This window comes from Helianthus annuus, chromosome 9 (assembly GCF_002127325.2).
Source record: "Helianthus annuus cultivar XRQ/B chromosome 9, HanXRQr2.0-SUNRISE, whole genome shotgun sequence".
Taxonomy (NCBI): Eukaryota; Viridiplantae; Streptophyta; class Magnoliopsida; order Asterales; family Asteraceae; genus Helianthus; species Helianthus annuus.
Window position 1 is genome coordinate 116,571,246 of NC_035441.2, and position 23,883 is coordinate 116,595,128.

General features: G+C 34.4%; 1 protein-coding gene and 1 long non-coding RNA gene across 3 annotated transcripts; both read left to right on the forward strand.

The window, feature by feature from the left end:
• The first annotated feature begins 4,219 nt into the window (after window positions 1-4,219).
• On the forward strand, window positions 4,220-7,994 carry LOC110874569. 2 transcript variants are annotated; one of them, XR_002556058.2, is made up of 4 exons: window positions 4,225-4,463; window positions 5,235-5,695; window positions 5,975-6,479; window positions 7,643-7,994. It is a non-coding gene; the product is annotated as an uncharacterized LOC110874569 (long non-coding RNA). The 2 variants fall into 2 exon arrangements; XR_004867007.1 differs by having other exon boundaries at window positions 4,220-4,463; window positions 5,235-6,479.
• A 10,919-nt stretch (window positions 7,995-18,913) lies between these two features.
• On the forward strand, window positions 18,914-22,978 carry LOC110878290 (transcription factor TGA1). The gene is made up of 8 exons (XM_022126568.2): window positions 18,914-19,137; window positions 19,585-19,814; window positions 19,896-19,970; window positions 20,625-20,684; window positions 21,005-21,082; window positions 21,167-21,505; window positions 21,775-21,996; window positions 22,448-22,978. Exons 2-8 carry the CDS (start codon window positions 19,662-19,664, stop codon window positions 22,598-22,600), a joined length of 1,080 nt encoding a protein of 359 aa, XP_021982260.1. The 5' UTR covers window positions 18,914-19,137; window positions 19,585-19,661; the 3' UTR covers window positions 22,601-22,978.
• Window positions 22,979-23,883: the final 905 nt, after the last annotated feature.

A 23,883-nucleotide genomic window follows, 5' to 3' on the forward strand; every position in this document is an offset into this window, starting at 1 on the left:
TTTGGACTTTTTTTACTATGAAATACTTGCTAGAAGATAAAAGTAAAGATTTATATAACTTATTTGTTCACCTTTTAGTCAAAAGCTAGCACTAACTGTCACATTTCTTGGGAAAAAGGATCTGTATCACCATCATGTCTTTTTGCATATCAAGAAAAGTTTTAGACCACCCGTACTCGGGCTTCATTTGGGGAGTTTTTTGTGCCCGAAAATGCCAAATCACGCCGGAGATCCACCCCTTGGGCGTGTTTGGCTTTTTTTTTTCGCGTGATTTAAATCACGCTTTGAACATTTTGGATTGGCCAATAACATTTAATCTTCCTTTTTTTAGTCCAATAGCTTTTTTTGTTGGTTTTTTTATTCTTATTTAATTCTTTACACCCTTTTAACATAATGCCCACATCCCCATTACACCCATTTTAGAAAAACGCCCAATAATTCCCTTTGCTGACTGTACTGCCACATGGCGGAAAACACCCAAAGATAGGGACATTATTCACCCTTACCACTACGCATGGTCTTAGTCATGCCTTTCTTTTGGGCGGCCACATGGAAAAAAACACCTTTTTCTTTTGTATCACCAATAAGGATTTTTTTTTATAAAGTTTCTTGCATTCTTATAACCAAAGTGTGCGAAGATGTCGCAAACAAGGCTGGTGTCTTTCTTTGTGAAGAGGAAACAGTAGCTAAGAGCTAGGTTTGATTTGTTAGTACTCTACAACATTCCATAGGTTAAGTCTAGGTCTAACACTCTATGAAAAGTGACTTAATGAAAAGGTCGAACATATATCTATATTTGCACTATGTTTAAACTAGTACATGATAGTAGATATATTCATAGGATAGAAAGGTGTAAAAATGTCCTTTTATTGAAAATAACAAGCTCAAAACTGAATGATGTTCAATGACACCATAGAAGTTTTTTATGCAGTTAAAACCTTGGAGAGATTGAAGGAAAAAGTCCTGAGCCACATTAAGCGATAGTTGAAAAATAATCTAATATGGGTACCATATGCAACTTGTAGGACAGTCCACTTCAAATCAAAGTCAAAACCCCACGTCCCCACAGACTATAAAACTTTATTCTTTGAAATCCTAACACCCAAACCAAATCACGGGAATCCAAACCTTAAAACCCTAAGCATGTCAACACAAAGATACGACTATATATACATTGCACCTTTAGAGCTCAACAACTAGTTAACCAACAAGCATGATTCCCTTTTGTCGGTAGGCTTGTAAACGAACTGAACAAACGCGAAAAGGGCATGTTCATGTTCGTTGGTTTAACTTTAACCGAACAAATGATCGAACATGAATAATTAAACAAATGGGTATTTTTGTTCCTATATGTTAGTTAAGAAAATAAACGTGTTCGTCATTTATGTTCGCTTGTTAATAATATAAATGAATGTAAACGAAGACAAACAAATTAACGAACATAAAACACGAAAAAAAAAACATAACCGAGTGAACATCAATTAGAAGTAATCATGAACGTCAATCTCTTGGGGCTAAAAAGTTAATATAACTAGACTTAAATGTAAGATGAGATCAATTTTAATTTCATAAAACTAGACCAAATTGTAATGGGTCTAGATATATTAAATGAATATGCAAACAAACGTAAACGAACAAACTTAAGCAAACGTAAACTAACAAACATAAATGAACGGGGATAAATGAACAAACGAGACATGTGATCATTTGTTTGTTTAACTAAACGGGCAAAAAAGGTTTCTTCATGTCGGTTCATTTATTTATTAAAAATACATAAAGAACTTCCTGTCACACAGTTTGTTGAACCATCGGTTCATTTACAAGCCTATTTGCTAAAACGAAAACATTGAGATGTATATCGTCAATCCTCGGATCTTGTTCCAATTTTAGCTAAACCAAACACTTGATCAGTCATTACACTAAACTTAACGTAAGAGGAAATGTTACTCAACCGATAGCTAGAAGATGAGTATTCTCACAGATGGCAATGAACGAGACATTGTACATGAGAGTGATATTTATGTATTATTTGATAACGGGGCAACCTAATAAGTAGTATCCCATTTGTTCACGAAACTTGTCATGATTGCACCTTCATCATTAGAGTATGCTTTGACCATTTTCATGCATCTTAGAAGCTATACCATATATTCTCATGGTTACAGAGACTACCCTATCCGGATTAATTAATCAATTATTCAGGGTCGTCTCCGAAAGTCACAAATTATATAATTTGGCCCTCTGCGAGATAAAAAAAAAAGGGCCCTATTCATTAGTCCATTATGTTTGTTTATTGATCCGGGCCAAGTCATTAGTCAAGTACACACTAAAACACTTGGGCTTCGGAACAATTGGGCTTCTAAATAGTTGAGATTTAATGTTCTTGGTTCATAAATCAAGTAACAAAAGTTAATTTTTATAATAACATAGTCTAATTTATTAACACAATACATTAATAATAATAATAAAATAATGGTAATGCTGCATTACAATTCATGTTTATGTAAACTAGATGTAAGCCCCGCCGCTTTGCGGTCGGGTGCTTACAAATTCAGCTGACATGGATTAGTTAACAACTAAACGTCATACATGAGCTACATCCACACAGTTGCCATGCATGCATTAGTTAAGAATTTTACATAATACATGAGTTAGATCTACACACAACCGAGAGACCCACTTTATGATTCAATAAGAAAAATAAAATACAAAACCAAATAAGTAAATTTAAGACAAATTCAGCAAGCATAATAATATACATAATTAAATTTAATGACTTTTTAAGAAAAAATAATATTCAAACATAAACTTTAAGAGCACTACCGTTGACTCAAAGTTTTCTAAAACCAAGGGATGGAAGCACAGGCGAGGCATTGTCGAAGCATATCACCATGACATCTTCACCTTCGGTGTTTTCCGGCGAGCAAAGACCCCTCCTGCGTATCCACTGTTCAGTCAGACCCATGGAAGCCTATCGTAAAAAAACTAAGAACATAATTCCCTACGGCGGAAAAACACGTTTATTTATTGACCAAATGTTGAATAACTATACCTAACAAACATTGCCTAGCCGCGCTTTATTTGTTAGTTATGACAAAGTTTGTACACTTAATAAGTAAACAATTCCGAAAACCTTATATCATTGATTTCTAATATAAATTATAACAAAATTTACAAGCAACAATCAATAACTAAGTCGATCAAGGGTCATCACGTTGCGACGGGACTGTTAAACATTAAAAAATATAGGTAAAAACTTTGAACCACACAAAGACGTTGTGAGACGTTAATTCACGAAATTTTAACAATGCTCATAATTTACGTGATGAGAATAATTTTGTTAACTTCTTAGCATAAAGTCATGGTTTTTATTTCCTTTCTCAAATATAAATTCAATTCACATTTTAAGCAATTAATCTATTATATATAATAAATGTGATAAATTTTGCTGATGTGTCATGCTATTAGCCCCTCTAGATTGTGCATTTTGGCGGGAAAATCCTGTCCACTTTTCTTTGGACGCGGGATCCGGATTAATTCGGGTCGGAATATGGGTCAAGCATGATGGATAATGGATCCTTTATATTTCCTTTTTCCTCTTTCTTCTAACAACCCTAAAGAAACATGAAGTTGAAGAAACCCTAGATCGGCCGCACAAGTTGTTCCTCTCCTAATCATGGCAATTCTCCATCTTCACTTCGCCATCCCTTCATCATCTTCAATGGCGGCCAGAAACACACTCCTCAAGTACTGGCGTGACACCCATTCTTCAATCTGGCCAGAACGTGACACCAGTTCTTCCATCTTTATCCCCTCAAAACCTTAGCATAATTGTTCTTCAGTATTGTGCATACGAAGGTAACAGAGAAGATGTTCAAACCTTCGCCGCTGGAGATTCTTCACCACCGGCCGCTGCTAACGGCGGCGGCACCACCGAAGAGTTCAGTGATTCCAAGTCACAGGTATCTCTGATTTTGTTTGATTTTTCTCAATTACCGCTAGGTTATTAGCCGATCGTGTTTTAGGATTGTAGATAAACGTTCATGAATAAAAACCTATCTTTTCGTTGTTTTTTTAATTACTTCTTCGTAGGTGATTGTTTGTTTCGATTTCGTAAGTGATTTAGGGATGAGTCCGAGTATGGTCCAAGAAAATGGTACGATTTATTATCTCTGTTTTTTTGCGTTTGAAGTTTATCAGATCCCAATCGAGTATCATTTCTATTATCTCTGTTGTGATTTTTGTATGTAATTTGATGTATTGCGCAAAATTTTTAATTTGGTTTGTTAGGTTTGCAATTTTAGTGATGATTGTATTTAAAATTTTGAAACAGAAAGTTAAATGCGTAAGATAGGGTTGTCTCTGAGTAGTCAAAAAATTTGAGGACATCACCAATAACATGGGTAACTGTTTGAATTCTTCTTCCGCTAAAGTGGACGCCACACTCAGCTCCAGAACATCCGGTAAACTTTCGATTTTCTTGAAATCATTGATGCAGTTTTATGTTTCATGTTTCTGTTTTTTCTTGATTTTAGATTGGGATTAGAGGTTTGGAATTGGAATTGAAGCTTTTTTGGTTTAAATTGAGTCGTTGTTTCCCCAATTTTAGTTTCAATTTGATGGAATTGTGGTATCTGGATGCTGGTTCAGGTCAAAATTTGTTGACTTTTGAACAATTTTGGTTTTAATTTTATGAATTAGGGAAATTGAAAACATTTTGTTCCCGATTTTGCAATTATTATTATGTGTTTTGACTTTCGAGTCTACTTGAAAGAATTTAAGCGAAGAATAATTGGTGAATAATATTTTTTATGTATCCAAATCTTCGATTACAATGAAATTTAATGACAAAACATTAATAACTATGGATAAGATCGGTACCACCGGACCGGAACTGCTATCGTACTACATAGTACTAATACCGAAATTTAGCTCAAACTGAAACCAAACACCGTACCATATATTTTCAGTCGGTACCGGTACAGTACAATAGCGTTAAAAGTCCAGAACCGGTACGATACCACATAGTAGTACCAATACTGAAATTGAGCTAAACTTAAAACCAAATACGGTACCGTTTATGTTTGGTCGGTACGATTTCTTATCCCTGTTAATAACTATAGTGATGTTCAAACCAGAGATAAGATAGTAATACACAGAGTTAAATATAAATGATAAATCAAATAATAATAATTACACTAAATAATACTGACAAGTTATGTCTAAACTAGCAGGGATGTCGAAAATTGGTAGCAAAATCAGTTCGTTGTCTGGCCCATCCAGCACGACGATTTCAACGTACAGTGGTGGAAGCAGCAGTATAGATAGTGTTAGTACACCACGATCCGAAGGAGAGGTATTATCATCTTCAAACTTGAAGCCCTTCTCCTTCATGGAGTTAAAGAACGCCACGCGAAACTTTAGACCCGACAGTCTGTTAGGTGAAGGAGGGTTCGGGTATGTTTTCAAATGGTGGATTGATGAACTCACTCATTTGGCTACGAAGCCAGGGTCTGGAATGGCGATTGCTGTCAAAAAGCTTAAACCGGAAGGTTTTCAAGGCCATCACCAATAGAGGTAAGTTATTTGAGGACATCACAAATATCATTTACACATTGTATCATTTGTTGGCTTTGGTGGTTCTCAGTCGGTTGTCTCTGAGTAGTCAAAAAATTTGAGGACATCACCAATAGAGGTAAGTTATTCTCATGTTTGTCTCTATTGTACATGAAGTATTTTTGGTTTTAGTCTTCTTAAATTGTTTTGTATCAATTATAAGTGATGAGAATCCATCTATGATACATTACTTTGAAGCCTCTGTATGAACTAAATGATATTTATCATGGTTCAGTCTAGTGTTTCTTATTCCTTCTATTATAATCGCCATCGATTCTTAAGAAATTGTATCATAAAGATCTTAGTTAGAGATGATGTATAAAAGAAGTAATGTACTTTTCTTCACAATTTATCACAGGTTGTTGGCATGAAGAGGATGTAGCCCTTTTTGTTGGAAAGCGGATCGATTCTAAGTATTTAGCTGCAAATTTTTTCTTGCATATGTGTCTCAAAATCTCAAGTTTGGCTCGTGTTAGGTATATGCATTGGTTTTAAAAAAATGGAGGTATGAAATTAATATTTTAAGTGTTTCTTATCTATGGTTTCAAACAACATATTTTTTGTTTTTTTTTCTCTTTATGGGGTAAATAAAATAAACCAGTTACTTAATAACACCCGATTCCTTTAAATAAAATAGGAGAACATATGCAACTTTTTTTTACTTATATAAGGATGTATCAAAAATCAACCTAAAAATCATTGATGCCGAAATCAGTCACTGACTCGAAAACAAAGTTGCAGGGCTGGATACAACCTTTTTAGTGAAAATACGTAGGCTTTTATCACATATAAACCTTTGTTTTTTAGACTAACAAAATTTATGTGTGCAGAATGGGCCCAAGTACTTTGACAAGGTGAACGTGGTAAGTGTTGGTTCTCTTAAAATCCAAACTTCATATGTCCAAATTGTGCACACTTAATTTATGAAGGAAATCCATGTGGACATTTTCATTTTGCTCAGCAAAATATAAGATTCACAATAGATGGCAGGGCCGTCTCTGGGAAGTTGGGAATTCTCTTAGGCCCTGTGCGAGTAGAAAAATGGGGCCCCTAAAGCCCTAAATATAAACTTGTATATAAAAAAAAGTTGTTATAGGAGGATAATGAGCCGAAAGTAAATACGTTATTGTTTTACTATTTTTAGTTTAGTTTTAAATTTTAATTATTGATTATAAAAACTGAAACCTTAAAAACAGTTTTGAGGGCTTGTATGTGTATGCTTCGAACATTTACAAATACGAATGTCATATTTAAAAAAAAATAAACACTGTCATGAAATATCATAGAATATGTTGCATTTGTCATATTTAAAAAAAATAAACACTTTCATGAAATATCATAGAATATGTTACATTTAAATGAACCTGAGATGTTTTAATTAAATGTTTGATTTTTTTTAAAGTCTAACTGAAACATAGAGGCATAGAGAAAAGTAAAGCAAAAGAAAAGCCAAGGAATATAAGTCAGCTAGGATAGGTTTATAAAGCCCAATTAAAAAATAATTCAGCAGGAAAAAAATATATTATTGATTCTTGAAAGGGTCGAACCAATAATCCCTACTTTCATTTCCAAGCGAATTATCCACCGGATTACATAGGCATTTTGTAAGTACACATTTTCTTTAACTTTTATCAGTACTGTATATAAAGTTTTTAAATTATTTTGGACCCCAAAGGGTTATGGGCCCTGTGCGGTGGCACATCCCGCACAGGCCCAAAACCGGCCATGATAGATGGCTAGCATGTAATCACTGTAGATCCTCATTACGATATTGGGGCATCAGGTATATGAATATTCCATGAAGTAAAATTTAGTAGACCACTTTTTTAGTAAAGACTTGTGGAGGACAATGAGTAGTTATTGCAAAAGTCATTTTTAGGTACCTCAGTTGTAAAAAGCATTCAAAAGATGTCAATTAACTATGATGGGGCTTTGATTGCTGTTGATTTGGATAGTTTATAAATTTTAAGATGACTAAGGTTTTTATCTAAAGAGATGATTAATTTTTTTATTGATTATATTGTAGTCTTGAACAAAGGATGGGGCTTTGATTGCTGTTGCAACCAGTGCTATAGTGGGTAAAGATTGGAAAATTGGGGTTTTGAAACACTAGATAGTTGCAACTCAGGGTATTTGGATAGAAGACGGTCGTCAACGGGTTCCTTTGCATGAATTTTGTCTGTTGGAGTTTCGGTTACAGAATGAAGGGAATACTCCTTGAAACATACTAAAGGAGATTGTATGGAACAAAGATACAGAGGTTACACAGGTATGTGGTGTTGTTTATACGAAATCATGTTTTTTTTTCAGTGGAAATGTTGTGTTTTGAACCTGCAAACGCATGGTTAACAGACTTAGAAGTTACCCGTTGTATTGTACTTCGTGATTCTTAAACACTTGGGTTTGGGGTGTATTTGATGTGGATTCGAAAGGTTGTTATGCGATATTAAATTGTCATAATCAGATAATAATCTCTAATAAACAATTTTCATTGATAATTGTTACCATTATTTTCTATTATTGTTGCTTTTGATTGTAATTTAAATTTTCCTACCCGGGTATCTACCCGGGGAATAACCTAGTTATATACTATAAGAGAAAAAAGGAGACTTGCCCAAAATTTGAAATTAAAATTTTATTTTAGAAAAACCTTGGGAAAAAACCATGAACACCATACCATACTATTATCACTATTCCCAAAATTTGTTGAGATTTGTGTCACAAATAACTGAAAAAATGGGTTGGCATTGAGATATGGATTTGTGTCATAATTTACGAGGAAGATGAAGTAGAAAACCAAGTATTCTCTACAATAATAATTTTAGTTTAAAAGTGGAACACAAAGTCTACTTCAGTAATATTTAGAAATGAGAAAAAATTGTTTCAGTTATGATTAATTCAATGTATTTTGACTGCCCACATCCGAACTCCATCCCAACCAAAAAAGCTTCCCACATGCCATCTGATTCCTACATCACTGTCTAACCACCACCACCATCGTCCTTCATCCACACCATCACCATTAACAGTCATCACTCAAAATCAAATCGATGTACCAAACAAAAACAAAAGGTAAAACCAAAACCAAAACCAAAACCAAAACCAAAATCAAAACCGAAAACATAGGCTCAAAGTTGTTTAAAGAGGGAGCTGCCAGGGGGTTGCAGGTAAACACTCTACCACAACAGATCCGCCGCTAACAACCGCCATGCTCCCAAAACATCGGGTTGATGGAGCCGACCAAGGTCTGGTAAAGCTCCGCCGACCTCCGGTGAGATTCGAGGAAGCTTCTTCTTTGAGCAGAAAGGCTACGATTCAATCTCCCAGCCATGAATGCGAAGACCTCGTCGGCCGTCGGGCAGAAGCTCAGCTCCGGCGGCTTTCACTTCTTTCTTGTCGGCTTCCCACTGCATCTTTGTTATTTGTAGTATACCTTGGCAACAATCGAATCTAGGCTTCAATATTTTGGTTTGTGGGTTTTGATTTCTTTCACTCTCTAATCTGTATTCATTTATCTCTCCTTACTTGAAATAGATCCACCTCTCTCTTCCTTTATGGTACACATGTAAAAACCTAGATGACTAAGCATTAAACCAGCCGGTGGTTTTGTCAGAAACCACTATCCAACATTTGAAGTACAGAGTACAAAATGCAATGCCCCTAATTTATGCAAAATAAAAAGTATATAAATTGTTCACCGTCACGCACAGTAAACATGGGTATGAATGGGCTTGAGGGCCTAACCTTGGATTAATGAAACCAAAGAAATATGAAAATAAAAGATGGGTAAGAGGTCTCGAATCGGAGACCTGTCTACTAATCAGGAAGCGTGGAACCAACTGGACTACCGAAGAATTCTTGTTTTTATTGGGACTATATATATTTTATATACAAACAATGCAAAAAAAATGATGGGCCCTAAATGTTTTTGGGCCCTGTTCGGTGGCACGCCCTGCACACCCTATGGGTCGGGCCTTGAATTATTCACAAAGATTATCTACTACCCATGCAATGGATATGTTGCAATGGATATGTTATATCAACATAATGTAACTACGAAATGTTTGACTTTTAAACTCTCCTAAGTTAATATATGATTTAATTACACAAATAGTCTATGTGGTTTGGTTTAGTCGTCACACTTTTGTAAAGTTGTATGCTTAACTTTTAGTATTAATAATTTTCTTTTACTATAGACTTTTATGTATTCTATTTGACTAGCAGGATGCCCATACAACGCGGTGGGAGCGACACATCGCATTGCGATACTTGTTTTTTGTAGTTTTTCTTATTCATATAGTATTTATTGTATGATTATTGTGATAGATATACATCAAAAACGACGTAATCGGGTAATCCATTTCATTGTGCTATGCATGGTTCGGTCGATTCGGTTCGAATGAAGCCGAAACCAAAGTCACCGGTTAGTCTATTTTATTAACCAGTCGGTTTTCGGCTAACCACTTCGGTTTATTCGGTTAGATTGATGGTTTTCGGTTTGGTTCATTTAATTTCAGTTAATAGCAAAAACCAAACTTGGGGTAAAACTTTGGCTTAGAAATATATGAAACTGCGGTATAAATACATGAAATAAACTTATAAATATATGCAATGGAGATATAAAATATGAAATATATGACTTGAAGGTATAAAAGTTAGAAATATATGAAAATATGAACGATTCGATTCGGTTCAACTAATTTTGGTTAAACGAGAGTATAAAAAAATTGATAACCAGTTTTTGGTTAATTCAGTTTTCAGATAATTCAGTTTTTGGTTGATTTTGGTTAGGTTTCATCTGTTTTCGATTTGGTTTAGGTTAATAGTTTAGTTATTACTCACCGATAACCGGCTTTGGTTAATAACCGTTAGATTCGAGCGCGATGCAGCGCGAAACACAGACATTGCCACGGTGTGCATTGTTTGATTGGTTAGATTGTTATCCTTAACCGGAATCGAGGTCATAGATTTGTCTATTTTATTAACTAATCCGTTTTCAGTTAATCGGTTTGGTTTATTCAGTTAGATTGACGATTTTTGGTTTGATTCATTTAATTTCGGTTAATAACCAAAACCAAACTTTTGCTAAAACTTTTGATTAGATTTTGTGAAATTTAGGTATAAATACATGAAATGGATGTATAGGTACATGAAATGGAGGCATAAATATATAAATGGTGGTATAAATATGAAATACATGAACTGAAGGTGTAAAACTAGAAATATATAAAAATATGAATGGTTCGATTCAGTTAATTTTGGTTAAATAAGGGTACAAAAAAATCGATAACAGTTTTTGGTTAATTCGGGTTCGGATAACTCAATTTTTGGTTGATTTCGGTTCGGTTTCGGTAAATGATTTAGTTATTACTCACCCTTAGACACTGTTAATTACGTAACATATCACTTTTTATGATTAAAAAACTATAGCAATACCATACTCATATTAAAGAGAATAAAATACATATGGTGTAATTTAAAAAAAATAATATTGGCATACCAAAAAGTTATGACCGTTTAAAAATTGTGTGTGTGTGTGGGGGGGGGGGTAGGTTTTTATAAGAGGATAAAATGTAATAACTACTAACTAATTATCTATAATTTTGTTAAAGATGAGGGTTTAATCACTTGACATTTTGTAGCTATTAAACATTATGGGATAATGACTAAGTACGTTGGGCTTTAATCACTTGTACACTAAGGCATCATCTAGTTGTACCTTTTAATCCACACGTCAATAACTAACCAAGACAACTATCGAAACGTCAACAAAAATGAGTAGCTCGTCACGGCACTTTTGGATTTTTTATAACATTATAGTTTATAAGATATGAAAAGAATACGTAAAATAATTATAAATTTGCTGTGGAGGGAGAAAAGTGTAACTAATTACCCATAATTATGTTAAAACTTAAGGATTTATGTGTAATAAGATGAGGGACTAAAAAATAATTATTATTTAAAAGACTAATCTACCCTCATTTTAGGGGTGTATTTATAAATTAAGAGAGAAAAAGTTCTTATTTTTTTGGTATCTTAAAATGTTCATCCCTCATGTAGTATATAATATAATAACTAGCGCGATGCGGCAGGAGCGACACAGCGCATTGCGATACTCGTTTTTTGTAGTTTTCTTATTCATATACATAAAAAGCGAAGTAATCGGGTAATCCATTTCATTGTGTTGTGTTGTGCATGGTTAGGTTATTCTCCTCAACCGAAGCCGAAATCAAAGTCATCGGTTAGTCTATTTTATTAACCAATCAGTTTTCGGTTAATCACTTCGTTTTATTCGATTAGATTGATGTTTTTGGTTTGGTTCATTTAATTTCATTTAATAGCAAAAACCAAACTTTGGCTAAAACTTTTTTGCTTAGAAATATATGAAATTGAGGTATAAATACATGAAATGAAAGTACAAATATATGAAATAGAGATATAAAATATGAAATATATGAACTGGAGGTATAAAAGTTAGAAATATATGAAAATATGAATGCTTCGGTTTGGTTCAACTAATTTTGGTTAAACGAGAGTACAAAAAAATTGATAACCAATTTTTGGTTAATTTGATTTTCAGTTATTTCGGTTTTTGGTGGATTTCGTTCGGTTTCGTATGTTTTCGGTTTGGTTTAGGTTAACGATTTAGTTATTGCTCACCGATAACTAGTTTGGTTAATAACCGATGGTGCGTGCGCGATGCGGCGAGAAACATAAACATTGTCACGGCGTGCACTGTTCGGTTGGTTAGATTATTATCCTTAACCGAAATCGAGGTCATCGATTAGTCTATTTTATAAACCAGTTCTTTTTCAGTTAATTGGTTTGGTTTATTCGGGTATATTGACGGTTTTTTGGTTTGATTCATTTAATTTCAGTAAATCGTCAAAACCATACTTGGGCTAAAACTTTTAATTAAAAATACATGAAATTTAGGTATAAATACATGAAATGGAGGTATAAATATATAAAATAGGGGTATACTGAAGGTATAAAAGCCAGAACTATATGAAAATATTAATGGTTCGTTTTAGTTAATTTTTGTTAAATCAGGGTATGAAAAAATCGATAACCGTTTTTTGTTAATTTGGGTTTCGGTTAGGGGTGAGCAGAAAACCAAAATAACCGAACCGTAACCGAAATAATCGATAAAACTGGACCAAAAAAACTGAACCAAAATAAAAACCGACGGTTCGGTTTTCGGATTTTTAATAACCGAATTTCGGTTTGGTTTTCGGATAACCATTTTCAATAACCGAAAAAAACTACTGAACCGAACCAAAATGAAAAAAAACATATATTTTTATGTTTAAGTTTAAGTTTTTTAAGTGTTTAACCCATACTATTGGAAATTAATAATTTATTCTTGAATATTAAGTATATATAATAAAAATTAACATGTTCATTTATAATTGATATGATTTATTTATTGTTTACAACAAATAACAAAATTTAATATATAAATTGTATAATCTTCAAAGTATTATAAAAGAAAACGTCTTAATAAAACATTCGAGAAACATAAAAATAGATTAGAAGGTTAGGTTTATGTGAGCATTATTAATTAAAAAGCTAAATATAGTAACTTAAATGTAAACTTATAAGAAATATTTTTAAATTTTAAATTATACTTTTTATTTTTTAAATCTTACATATTTTGTTTCAAAAACTGAAATAACCAAAAAACCGAACCGGTGATAAAACCGAAACTGATAAAAATCGAAACCGAACAGTTTTAAAAAACTGAAAACCGACATTTCGGTTTCGGTTTTGATTTTGCCCAAAAACCGAACCGAACCGTGCACACCCCTAGTTTGGTTAATCAGTTTTCAGTAATTCAGTTTTTGGTTGATTTCGGTTAACGATTCAAACCCTTAGACATTGTTAATCACGTAACATATCAATTTTTTTAAATAAAAAACTATAGCAATACTATACTCAAATTAAAGAGAACAAAATACTCGTTTATATAATGTAATTTAAAAAACTATATATTAACTTACAAAAAAAAGTTATAACCGTTTAAAGATCGTAGGGGTATTAGTTTTTTATAAGGGGATAAAGTGTAACTAACAACTAACTATCTAGAATTTTGTTAAAGATGAGAGATTTTGTAGTTATTAATGTCTAAGTACGTTGAGCTTTAATCACTTGTACACTGAGGCATCATCTACTTGTACTTTTTAATCCACACGTCAATACTGATCAAGACAACTATCGAAACGTCGACAAAAATGAGTAGGTCGTCACGGTACTTTTGGATTTTTTAAAATATTATAGTTTATAAGATATGAGAAGAACACATAAAAGAATTATAAGTTTGTTGTGAATGGGGAAAGTGTAAGTAATTACCCATAATTCTGTTAAAACTCAGGGATTTAAGCGTAATAAGATGATGGGCTAAAATATAACTAATGTTTAAAAGACCAATTTACCCTTATTATAGGCGTTCGTTTATAAATTAAGAGGAAAAAAGTTCTTAGTTTTTAGGTATCTTAAAATGTCCTCCCTCATACATTGTTATAATATATAGTATAAATATAGATTAAGTATACAACATCATGTTCCTTCTCTAATTGATTAAGTATACATGCAACATCATATTCCTTCTTTGCTCTACCAATTGTTTTTTTAACGGCGTACGGTTAAGATGTCGCTAATCGGGTTAATAGTTAGTATTAAAATCTTCCTTGTCTAGATTTGAACTCAGGACCTCCAAGAGAAGCAAAACTTCTCACCTCTCCCTTGACCATTAGGTCAAGAAATCATTGAACTCTACGCATTGTTAATTCATTTTTCGCAAGTCACCATTAATTGATTTATTTCAAAATTAATTAACTCCTAATTAATACAATATGGACCACCAGTAACAATGTCATATTAAATTGTCATTTAACTCGGCTGAGCGTTTTGCATTAACCGACTCGACCCACATAATACCCGATCCGACCCGATATCCGATTTTATGTAATATCAAGGACCGGAGATTGGACCCTATAGAGAATGTCGGGTATCAGATATAGACGGAATCAGGTATTCGGTCTTCAATCAATGCCCAAGACCGATTTTCAAGGTATTCTAAACCTGCATATACGTTCCAGATTACTTCATATTTGTTCCAGATAACTTCGTTGTTGCTGCTATCATCATCAAGATTTCAAAGTAGGTTAAACCTGCAATTGTATAAAGGGTCGCTTGTATAAAAGTTCCCTGGTATTGATTTATACCTAATCCGCTTGTATCAAATGTTTATATAGTGATGGTATTGTGTTGATTGTTGTCGTCATCCACATTAAGTTAAAGATTTTTGTGTGGCTGTGTTGATCATGATTCAATGTTGGGCTAATAAAATGCTTTATTGGATTAGTTAATGCGTAAAAGATTTAGTCAAAATTGGACATGGCCAGGTATAAGAATATCGGGTGTGGAGGGGTTTGGGTTGGGAGTATTGCTCGACACATGACGAGGGTGGGATCCACAATTTAATACTAAAAAACTAGGGGTGTAGTGTGGCGTGGCTAGCCATGTGGATTTTTTTTGGTTTGGCAACGGCTACCCCCAATGGCTAGATCAGACCAGCCAACTAAAGCCAGCCATGTCACCCTCCCCCCCCCCCCGGCCCACACCAGGCTCAATCCGCACGCCAAAGGGGCAACGCCATGCCCAACGCTTGCTCGGTGTGGTGTAGACAGTGTTAAAGCCAAACTGCCGCCCCAACCCACGCCCCACACCCCACAGTCTAATGCATTCTATTATAATAATTTCGGTTCGGTTTTAAACAATTCGGTTACCTTCGGTCTAGAACCGAGAACCGACCTAAACCTGATTTTTGGCTAAAATAAGAACCGACGACCTCGTATTATATATAATCTTGGTTCGGTTTCGGGAAATTCTCGGGTCGGTTATGAGATATTTTCGGGTTGACCCGAATTTTGCTCACCCTACATCTAAGTGGAGAAAAGAATATTAATACTTTGTTTGAATACAGCAACATTACGAAATAACAAACTAACCAATAAGGGATATAAAACCCATATTTTTTTATTTTTGTAATTTTGCACACTTCCGCAAAAGAGTACAGTCCCACAATAATCTTATCCACTGACAAACCGACGTTTTTATTACCGAACTAGATAAAAAGGTTGTGAAACTACGTGTATCATATTTTACAGAATGATGTTATATTTTGTGAAAAATTCGGAAATAATGTGTTCTTTCAATAACTTTATAAAAATTCTGACATCTTGTTAATAAAAAGCAACATTTCCGTGATCTTCATATATATGGCACGCCTTTATTTAAATAAATATTAAACTTATATGTATCATGGCATCATGTGCTACGATGTTCATTCGAAGGGACGGACTGGTAATAGTATTTTCGATACTAATTATATAACCCTACAAAAAGTAACTTGGGTTACCTCTAAAGAAAGAAAAGTCATGACTTTTAAAAAACCATACATACATACCCTTTGCTTAATTATTATATATATATATCTATATACATTTAAAAAACCAACCGGTGCCGGTTAAAAACAAACGCCGGTCAGAAAAGGGATGACGTTTTGGTTCAGTTACCTCGCCCACATGAAACGCACTGTTTCAATTAAATTTAACAACAGTTACAAAAAAAAATGCTACACAACCCTACAGCGTCCGGCGCACCGTTTGAAAAATTAACTGCCAATCATCACAAAAACCTTCAAGCAACCGTCATCTTCCCTTGCGTCAAACAACCGCAGTCATCTACTAAACATCACAAAACATTCAAGCAACCGTCGTATCTCCTCCAATCGTCACAAAAACCAACATTCAACGGTCATATCTCCTCCAAACAGGCACCAAACCCAACATATATATATATTAGATGATTTAGGGTTTCCTTGCCAGAAAAATCACAAAAATATATTATATTGGTATAAGATTTTTCTCAGGGTCTCGAGTTTACCCCCATTTTCACCGGTGCAACCACTACTTTAAAACGACGAACCAGCGGCGGTGGACCTCAAGGAGTGAGGCGGCTGCGTTTCCGACCAATACGAGGCAGCCGACGAGTCTGCATGTCTCGATCTAGACCATTTTTCGAGCGGTTTTTAGGATTACCGATGATGGTCGTTTCCGGCGATTGAAGGTGATATAGATATAGGGTTTCGATCCCCTCCGGCGACCATGGATCTGGACTAAGGAGAAGAAGAAAAAAAAGGTGAGATGATGTATCGTTTTGGAGGCTGCAAATGGAGACGTGCCGGTGGCGGTGGCCGTGCCGGCAATGGTGGCGAGTATGGAGGTGCAGCGATGGGTGTCTGGGTTGGGTTAAGAGAAAATCGCGAAGTCAACCTGTTTTGATCGGAAAATCGCGAAGTCAAACCAGAACCGCTTCAACGGAAACCAAATCCCCACGTCCCGTTCTCACTGTTCAAACTCCATCCGTAAACAAATCTTTGTTTACTCGATGTTTCATCCTCTTCAATGGCCGTTAACAACCATCGGTTTGATCGTTAGATCTGGATGACTCAAACAAATTTTGTTTGTTTTGAATCTGAGATCTGTAAAAATGTGAAACCAATTTGGGGGAAGGTTTAGAGATCCAAGCGTAGGTTAGGGTTTGTAGATTTTTTTTTTATTTGAAGGATTAAAAGAGTCGGTTACCGAGAGAGTAAATAAAAGATTTAAGAATTTTGTTGGTGAAAAGAATTAAAGATATTTTATATGGGTTTTGAATCTATCTGTTTTTTTTTATTTATGGTAACTTATTATATTAGAGTTAATTGCCTGGATGGTCCCTGTGGTTTCACGTTTTTCCACGTTTAGTCTCCACCTTTAAAAATAGCATGTATGCTCCCTATGGTTTGTCATTTTGTTACTCGGATAGTCCCCTAACATTTACTCTGGGACTATCCGAGTAACAAAATAAGGCTACACGGTATGGGGGTCGGCCCCGGCCCGTCGCGGGTCGGCGACGGTCCAAACACCGTGCCGCCCCCATCCGTCTCCGTCCTCTCCGTCCCATTCTAGCCATTTGCGACGTACCGAGATTGTGGGCCCCCTTGTTTAAAACAAAATATTTAGAGTAAAATGTTAAAAGTGGTCCTTAATGGTCCCTAGGTTTAGGTTATTTTTATCACTTTAATTCAAAAATAAAACCTGAAACTTTTGGTATCTGGGTCTTTAAAGGTTTCTTTTTTTTTTTTTTTTGTCATTTCCATTCAATTGACAAATTGGGTTAGAACTTTTTGTTAACCTTTTTTCCTTTTTTGTCGTTTTCCTCACTTGATTAAAATATATTATGGCATACAATGACGATTATACCCTTCATTAAAATAAGAAAACCGACAAAAAGTGGATAAGTTAACTGGAAATTCTAACTCAGTTTGCCAATTGGATGAAAATGACAACAAAAATGAAATTTCAGAGGCCCCAGATACAAAAGATTTTATTTTTTGCACTAAAGTGGTAAAAGTGACTTAAAGTCGGGGACCATTCTGGCATTTTATTCAAATGTTTAAGAAACCATTTTGGCATTTTATTCAAATATTTAAGAAAATAATAGTAAAAGTTGCTCATGGCTTTATAATCTAGTGGCATCTTCGGAGTGGGATAAGACTTTGAGACCAATAGATCATGGGTTCGATTTACACAAGGGGTTTTTCCCATATTTATTCGGTTTCCTCCTGAATTGGTGTATAAGCATTACAACCTAGTGGAGATAGATATGATCGGGTGGTTCCGCTGACGGCACGACGATACTACAGTGCTCCGTCAGCGATCCAAATTTACTGTTAAAAAAGAAGAAAAATAGTAAAACTTGATTTAAGAAATCTAGCTTATAAGACTATGAATAAAAGTTAATAATATCTTGCGTACTTTATATTTCCTCTTCTAGCAATAAGGCTTTCCAAACATCAAATATCCAACACTCTTGGTTCATTTACTTTTCCCAAATCGTTATTCGGTTTATCTTTTATCACCAAACATCTAGAAAAGGCTGTGAAAGTACCTTTCTTTAACACGTTATTACAGAAAAAAAATATCCAAAATAAAGTACTATTTCTAAAAATACATAAAAAATTTCTGACATTTTATTTTATTTCTATTTCTAAAAATATATAAAAGTTTTCTGACATTTTATTCATAAAAAAGCTAATAATAAATATATTATATAGTTATTTATGGATCATGACATCATGTGCTACAATTTTCATTCGAAGGAACGCATTGGTAAATAATATCTGTTACAGTCACCCACACCCACACTCATATTTATATGCTTTTTTGTCTTTTATATATAATATACACACACATATAGATATACATCGAATATATCTATCTATATGTATGTATACACATTAGTCTGTATATAAATTATAAAACTACTAATTTCATCAGGAGTTGTGGTCTTTGAATTCGATTCTTCGAATCAATCAAGAACAACTGGAAGCTAGGGTTTTGTTCAGAAGATTCATCGAATTTGCTAATTCATGTATCGATTCAGCTCACACTTCAACGTTCTTCATTACAGGTTCGTTTACTTCATTCAAAATTTTTGTTTTAGTGTTTGAATTTGTTCTAATTTGAGCTTATTTTGTTGTTTTTTGTGTTCACTTGTGACTTATCTGTTCTTACTATTATTGAATTCAAATAACGGTTCGTTCGTTCCGTGCATAGTGTTTTGTTTGGATATCGATTGAGTTATTGCAGGTAATTGTTGTAAAGTTGACTTGTGATTGAAGTTATGATATTGTTTATTGAATTTGTAGACTAGTAGATTATGTAATATTGATCTGTTGGTAAGATATTATGTGAATTTACTAAAAATTTGAATTAATATTAAAAAGATTATATATTACAAATTCAGTTTTTGATTGTGTCTTGGTTTGACTTTATGAAATTAGGTAAAAGTGTTGAAGTTGATGGTGATAATGATGGATGTATGTATGTATGATTGATTTTTGTTTCTGGTTTGTAGTTTTGCTTTAACGGTGCGGATGATAATGAACCGATGCTAAAGCTTAAGTTATTATTCAAGTCGCAATTTCATTTGACATGAATTCATCATCCACTCAATATCTGAACTCAAAGAGGATGGATGTTTATGAACCGATGAATCCGTTTAGCATGTGGGGAGATTTTAAAGGGAATATTTATCAGGATGCAGCCATGATTATAGAGGTGGATGCGAAGCTAGAGAACCAGCTGGTACGCGTTTAGATCAGTTGCGTGTTTTTTGCAAATCTTTTCCATATACTAAAAGTAATATGTACAATTCTGTTTTCTTAGTCAGAGGATAATTCACACACAACACATGGACCTTCAAATCCATGTGATCAAGAAGCAAGTAAACCAGTTGATAAGGTACAACATATTGCATCTTCTTTGATATTGTAGACTATCAGTTTTACTTTTGATGCAACAAACTTTGAATTTGTTACCATTTGACATAAACGTTAACCTAGAGCGGGTTAGAGGATGATGCGGCATTAGTTTTTTAAGTCATTTTTGACAAATAAGCAGCCACATGTACAACAGATAATGATGCCTTTTGACAGGGCCGGACCTATAGTATAATTATCTGTTGTACATGTGGCTGCTTATCCGTGTCAAAATGACAAATAAGCAGCCACATGTACAACAGATAATGATGCCTTTTGAAAGGGCCTCAAAATTTCAATTTTGGCTTGTGCCTCCAAAAAGCTTGGAACGGCCCTGCCTTTTGAGCTTGTCAATCCGTGTTATTGTTGTTTTTGTTTGTTCTTTGCGTTTGTATGTGTGGGTTTTTATATTTTGAAAATGAATCTGATTGGTAATAATTGACATGTAATTGCTTATTTGGCATGCCACACAAGCACACTTTCTATAAAATTCAAATAAGCACACCTTGGTTGCTTATGTAGTTGTAGTCCTGCATTGCATTCTTATTATAACAACAATGCATGTTAATCCTTTTCATGCTATTTTATTTTTCTTACCATCTGGTTCATTTTTCAATAAGTGAAGTTTCGTATACAGGTTTTGAGACGCCTTGCCCAAAATCGTGAAGCAGCTCGTAAAAGTCGGCTGAGGAAAAAGGTTGAGAAACTTCTCAAATTACCATTCTCAAAACTGCTTTTTGTCTAGGTTTTAAGCTTAAAGTTCTAATTTTTTTATAAACAAAATGGTGTCTAAAAGTGTCATAATTGAGCATTGTCAAAATTGGAATACTGAAATTGATTGCCTAATTATAAAATTAAGTTCCCAAATAAACACATGTTATTCAAATCAAACATTCAGGTGTGTTTACATAGAAAAGGAAATATCTTAATATTGTAAAAACTGGTCCAAGTATGAGTCCGCTAGCTCTTGGATCAACTCCGTATAACTAGCTTTAAATCCTGAATCTTGTGTTTTAGGCGTACGTCCAGCAGTTGGAAGCTAGTCGATTGAAACTGCTTCATCTCGAACAAGAACTTGAACAAACTAAGGCACAGGTAAGTCTAGAGTGATGTCTCATCTTTGCCTTATTACATTCCATATCTTAAATTTGTTGATCATACCAAATTTGACTTGAGCAGTGTGCTTTAATGCGTGGTGGGGTCAATGCTAGTCAACTTGGATTCCCTGGAGCTGCGACACATGCAGGAATTGCAGCATTTGAGATAGAGTATGAGCAGTGGGTTGACTTACAAAATAAAAAAACTAATAATTTGAAGACAGCATTGAATTCTGTTATGGATGATACAGAGCTCGACAGACTCGTTCAAGACGCATTGAATCATTATGCAAATCTTTTCAACATTAAAGCAACCGTAGCAAAGGCGGATGTATGTTATCTCATATCGGGTGTTTGGAAAACATCAATCGAGCGCCTTTTCTTATGGATTGGAGGCTTTCGACCTTCAGAGCTTCTCAAGGTAGTTGAACTAACTGACTGTTCACATTATTCTTTTATTTTTATATTTATTATCGACGAATATAGTATAATATCATGTTGGGAGTGCTATATCATTTTGTTGTGAGTGGGTGATTTGGTTAGTGCTTATTCTATCAATCAATAAAGTTCTTTCCCACTTCCATTGAGCTACCACTGTTACACCACAGTTACTTGCATATCTATCATGAGTGCTGGTCTATTAGACTATATTTTTATTATCACAATTTTAATAAAATTATTGCTACGTAGGTTCTTGTACCGCAGCTTCAACTGTTGGACCATCAATCTCATGATCTGTCTAACCTTATTCAAGCATGTCAGCAAGCAGAAGATTCTCTGTCACAGGGAATGGAAAAACTCCAGCAAACTTTGGCCGAGGCCGTAGCATGTGGTCAAGCTTTGGGAGGCGGCTGCTACGAGATGCGTAATGCAATGGATAAATTAGAAGAGCTAGTACGCCTTGTTATTCAGGTAACAATGTGTCCTTCTCTGCTATGTTATAATGAAACGAGTTTATAAATAGGGTTTGGGAGAAGTCAAGTATCAACCCAAGCACATTTTGGTCATAAGCCATTTTGACCCGTTAGCCGACCCGGTCTGGCCATTTTATCAAGTATAACTGTATAAGTATAATGCTTGATTTCATTATTGGAAACAATCCGATTTTGTATATTGCATTTTATAATAAAAATATCATGTAATGAAACAAAAATATTATTATCCATGTTAGCTATGTTTGTAATGGAACAAGTTTATAAATAGGCATTAGAAGAACCTAAGCATCAACCCGAGCACATTTTGGTCAAAATCCATCTTACCCAAACCCAATTAAAACTTAAAAAAGATCCATTTTGACCAATTAGCTGACCAACCAATTACATGATTTCATTATCGATAACAATGTGATTTGATAAACATACAGGCAGATTACGTGCGTCACGAAACACTGCAACAGACACTACGCAACCTAACCCCCAGACAGGCTGCTCAAGGGTTAATCTCTTTAGGCGAGTATCTGCAACGCCTTCGTGAACTGAGTTCAGCTTGGGCTATGAGGCTTTGTGAACCGGCCTAATCATGTTTTCTGAACCCACCCACCCGAGTAACGCACCGTAGTTCATGCACGCCCCCTTGTGTATAAAAATGGAATTATTATAGCATCTAGTAGTATTTCTACAGTTTTTCACCCGCCTTCCACAATTGAGAAGTTCTGTATTGTATTAATCATGTCAAAAAGTAGCAGCCTGTAACCAGCTTTTGTTTTTTTTTTTTGTATTTATATAGTTTATATTCTCTTCAAGATAATTTTTGGTCAGAATTCAAGATATGGAGATTGTCTGATTGTTTGTGGTATGGTTGCTAAAAGATGTCTAGCATATAGCATTATAATTGTGATGTAATATATAATTATACAACAATTATTATTAATATCATAACATGTGAAACTTGATAAGAGATGGAGCATGTTTGTGAAGTGTTGAATTTGAGAGATAAATTTAATGGACTTTGAGTTTTTTTTTTTTTCTTTTATTTCTATAATTGGAACTATGATGAATGGTGATATTCCTTGCTCCACATAAAAGCCAACGAGGAAATCCACTTCATGAATTATTATAGTTGCTCCATTAGTTTTGGAAGTTGTATGTGGACACAATGATTTGGAAAACCCTAGTAACAGATTCCTTATAGTAATGTTAAATGTGAACCTTCGGATTTAAAGTTTGTATTTATTTATTTTTTTATATAGTGAGCATTTTATTACGACCATCTATCCGCACTTCCATGTTGCATCCTAACTTTATTTTTATCGATCCATCCTGACCCCAAATATCCTTTTCCCCATTTTGTCAATATCAATGTCCTTTTAAATTAATTAAGCGCAAAGTGATCCAATATATATAAACCATGCATTATGGTTGATTAATGGTTTAAATCAATTAAGGACAATGTTGCAATTAGAAAAATGATCAAGGGTTTCGAATGTTATAATGAAAGTAGATTTATTAGAAGACTCCCACGTAGAGGTGCAACCCTAAATCGGGTTAGAAACTTCACCCGACAACCCTGCTCAACCCGAACCCGGGTTGAACCCGATTTATAGCCAACCCAGTTTGGAACCTTTTCAACCCGTAGGATAGTACTCGTTTGGATTTTTTTTTCAGCCACACCGGTTTCAACTTGACAGTTTGTAACCCGCACAACATAACCCAGTTTGCCAAACTGATTTGTACCCAATTGAATGAACCCGCAAGACAAACAACTGTGTTAGGGTTAAGAGATAATTATTGATTGTAAAAGTAATTTGCTTCTCATTTTTTTCATGACAATTGACACCAACTACAATTTTATAACTTGTCT